General features: G+C 43.4%; 1 protein-coding gene across 1 annotated transcript; it reads right to left on the bottom strand.

Annotated features, from left to right (window-relative positions):
• Positions 1-2,735: 2,735 nt before the first annotated feature.
• Positions 2,736-3,692, bottom strand: LOC125416904 (olfactory receptor 4K3-like). Its single transcript, XM_048460081.3, has one exon. The coding sequence runs from the start codon at positions 3,687-3,689 to the stop codon at positions 2,736-2,738; it is 954 nt and encodes a 317-aa protein (XP_048316038.3). The 5' UTR covers positions 3,690-3,692.

The following is a 3,692-nucleotide window of genomic DNA, read 5'->3' as shown; positions in this document are numbered from 1 at the left end:
TCAAGTCCTCCTGAAAGATTGCTGTGTATACGCTTGGCTTGTCTGGTGTTTCAGGATCCGCAGGGAGGTGGATGCAAAGGGCCCTTGGATTTTGGGGTGATTGGGTCGTTGGCTGGATCTGTGAGAGTTTACAGCCGCTTTTGCTGTGGCACAGGTGTTGAGAGTTGGCTAGTAGGAAAGCGGCCCTGGTCGCCGCCTCTCCCATAGGCCCCTTGAGCCGCAGCGGCTCTGGCGCGGACCTTGAGATGTTGCCGTCTGTGCTGCCTCGGTCTGGGTGTCGGCTCCTGCCACACTCCCCCACCAACACAGCCATGGAGGACTGGGCTGGCCCCGCAGGGAAGGCGGGGGCGCCTGGGGGTGGAGCCGCCACTTTCTGGCCTGGGACACGGGGGGATCGGAGCAGCGAGCAGGCCCAGGGCCGCACACAGCCCTTGGATGGCGGGCGGGCTCTGGAGCCCGAGGCCACCATACCGGCAAAAAATACGGGAGCCAATAAATCTTAAATCTAATATCAACAAACAGGGCCTGGGTTTTTCCTAGGCACCACTGGGGCAACACGGCCTATATCATGAAAAACAGAGACCCTCAATCAGTTATCTACCACAGTGGCTACAGCCCTGGATCAACAGGTTACCATAGATACATCTATTAGAGGTAAAATAAAAAACAGGTGGATATCTTATGACAGCTTGCCCAATTGGACTGTGAATGGAAAACTCCAGCCTTATGTGTGACTAATGTACCATATAAAAACTTTATAAAGGTGGCTAACTTGTCCCGAAAATTGTCTTTGTATCTTGCAGGAGAATTTTGATGATTTGCTGTCCTCCTTGAGATGGTCCATCGTGACAATCAACTCCACGCGAGTGGACATAAGCCTGGCCGAAAAATTCCAGTCCTGGATTGTGTCCTTCATCTCCTACTTCAAAGAATGGGTGGGGGTTGAAATGTCTGGAACAGTCCTATGCTATGGAATAGTGTTTCTCCTCTGGATGGTCTGCTGACTCAAATCCCAAAGTCTTAGGGACAAAGTGGTTTTTGCACAGCGCTGGCTGCCCTGGAACAGGGAGCTTCTTCTGATATGTGGTTATCTATGTTAAAGCAGTAAGGTTTAAGCCAACCAGCTCCTGCACCCCTAGGACTGTGGTCCATGGCACAGGGTGGAGTGCTTGGCTTAGCTAGCCCTAAAGGTTGTGGAGCTGAAGAGCATCGCACAGAAAATGGCCCTCTCTGAGAGATAAGTCGCTCTACATAAGGGTTTCCTGCCATATATTCCCCTTTCCCAAAAAAATGGCAGAGGGCAGGCCGGATAGGTTCCAGGTGTCATAAACCTAGGGGCAGATTCGTGTAAGCCCATTTTAATGTTTCTATTTTGGGAAGTGCGACCTCTATCTTTACCTTCCGAGGGAGTTGCCTTTCTGCAAAGAAGTAAAATTAGGGGGAGATGTAGAAGGCCGCAGCCACACTCTCCACCATAGATGGCGCTACACTGCCAGGTGAGCTAGAAAGCTCACACGTGTTGGTATTTTTCCACTACTGTCCCCGCCTACTCCCGAGGCATTCACCTGGGATTATGGACAATTGACCAATCCAAGAGTGACACGTCCGAAGCAGGGTCTGTTTCCTATATAAGGGATGGGTTCCATCTTATCTGGGTCTCCGCCATGTTGGCTGATGCTCGCTCTCCCAAGGGGCATTAAAACTATTTCTACAGTAGGATCCTGTGTCCCGCGTGGTTCTTGCAGGCGAGGCCGAGCGCGGGGCATTATTTGAATTTTCATTACTTCTAGTTCATTTTTACCTCTCTATTAAAGTATAATTAGCAAAATAAAATAAGATTAAGAACAATTTTAATACATATGTTCTCTATAAAGAGTCTCCATAATAAAGACAATGAACATCTCTGTGATTATTTTTGATGTTACCAGTCAGTGAAGAATACTTTAGTCCTCCCCTGTAAGCAATTTTGGAATATTCAATATTGTTCACTATTCTGAAAATTGGCTATCTTTAAGTGATACTTACCATAACAAACTCTGCCAAGCCCCAGTTCACCTGCCCAGAATGTCAAGAGAACTGGCTCTTGCTCTTCTTCAGTATTATTCCAAGTAACACTAACCTAAGAGTCTTGCCCCCACACAAAACATAATAAGAGACCTGCCTATGTCATTTCATAATATCCTGCCCCAGGACCATCACTGCTAAGCCATGATGTATTAATGTACTTTATGCCCCTGAATAAATAAAAACATAAAGTATAACCATTGTTAGTTTGTGAAGAAATGACTTTTTTTCTTTTATAATTTATCCTAACCACTAGATTAGTCTTTTGCTAGATAAATTTGATAAAGCAAAAGTCATTTGTCAAAAAAAATTGACCAATTTGGGACATTTGGTACTGTACAGAGTTATACTCAAACAAAATTTAATAAGATGTTATCCACAAATATAAACACATGAGTTTGCTCAGTAAATATAAGATTTATTAAAGACATGGAAGTGTAGTTTAATGGCATTCCTGTATACAAAGAGCATCCATTTTTGTATTTAAGATGAGGTTGGTCAGCAAAATGCTATATTTTCTATATCCTGATATATATATATATATATATATATATATATATATATATATATATATATGCATGTGTGTGTGTGAGTGTGTGTGTGTAAAAAATTTCATTTCCTGATTTAAAATCTGTTTTATACAGTTAGTCACATTATTTGAAGTAATTAGTTTATAATTTCAGGGTTTGGGGATTTCCTTTGGGACCTAGGTGGTTGCGAATGAACTTTTTCATAGCATTTTTCATCTCTTTATTTCTCAGTGTATAAATAGCTGGATTTAGTAGAGGAGTAAAAACAGAGTAAAATACAGCAAGAAACTTATCCAACCAGATAATATTGAGTGGCCACACATAAATGAAAAGACAAGGCACAAAGAAGATCATCACCACTGTGATGTGGGCACTGCACGTGGACAGAGCTTTAGATGCACCAGATTTGGAGCTCTGGTGAACAGTGATAATGATGTATGTGTAGGAAACGAGCAAGAGAATGAAGCAGGCTATAGCTATAACTCCACAGTCAGCATTCATCAGAATATCCAAATCGTGGGAATCCACACAAGCTAGCTTGATCACCAATGGCATGTCACAGAAAAAGCTATCTATTTCCCTGGGACCACAAAAAGGCAGCTCCACAATCACTACCAGGTGACTCACGGCATGAATAAAACCAGTAGTCCATGAAACCAACACCAGTCCAGAGCATCTTCTCAGGTTCATAATGGTGAAATAATGGAGTGGTTTGCAGATGGCCACATAACGGTCATAAGCCATTGCTACCAAAAGCACCATCTCTCCACCAGCAATGCAATGAGCAAAGAAGACTTGGGACATGCAGCCTGCAAAGGAAATGGTCTTGTTTTCCCTGAGAAAGTCTGATATCATCTTTGGAGTGGTGACTGAGGAAAGCCACATATCAACAAAGGACAGGTTGGCCAACAAGAAGTACATGGGGGAATGTAGATGGGGGTCAGTAGTAATTAAGACCATGATGACAATATTTCCAGATACAATAAAAAGATAAAGTACTAAAAACATTACGAAGAGTAAAGCCTGAACACTCTGTGAGTGGGCAAGTCCCCAAAGTATAAATTCTGACACCACAGACTGATTGCCTCGATCCATTTT

This window comes from Myodes glareolus, chromosome 10 (assembly GCF_982192425.1).
Source record: "Myodes glareolus chromosome 10, mMyoGla1.1, whole genome shotgun sequence".
Classification (NCBI taxonomy): domain Eukaryota; kingdom Metazoa; phylum Chordata; class Mammalia; order Rodentia; family Cricetidae; genus Myodes; species Myodes glareolus.
The sequence above is the reverse complement of the archived record's forward strand: the minus strand, read 5'-3'. Positions and strand labels throughout refer to the sequence as shown.

Coding starts and splice junctions, on each gene's coding strand:
- LOC125416904 (XM_048460081.3), bottom strand. CDS start 3,689: ATGGATCGAGGCAATCAGTCTGTGGTGTCAGAATTTATACTTTGGGGA.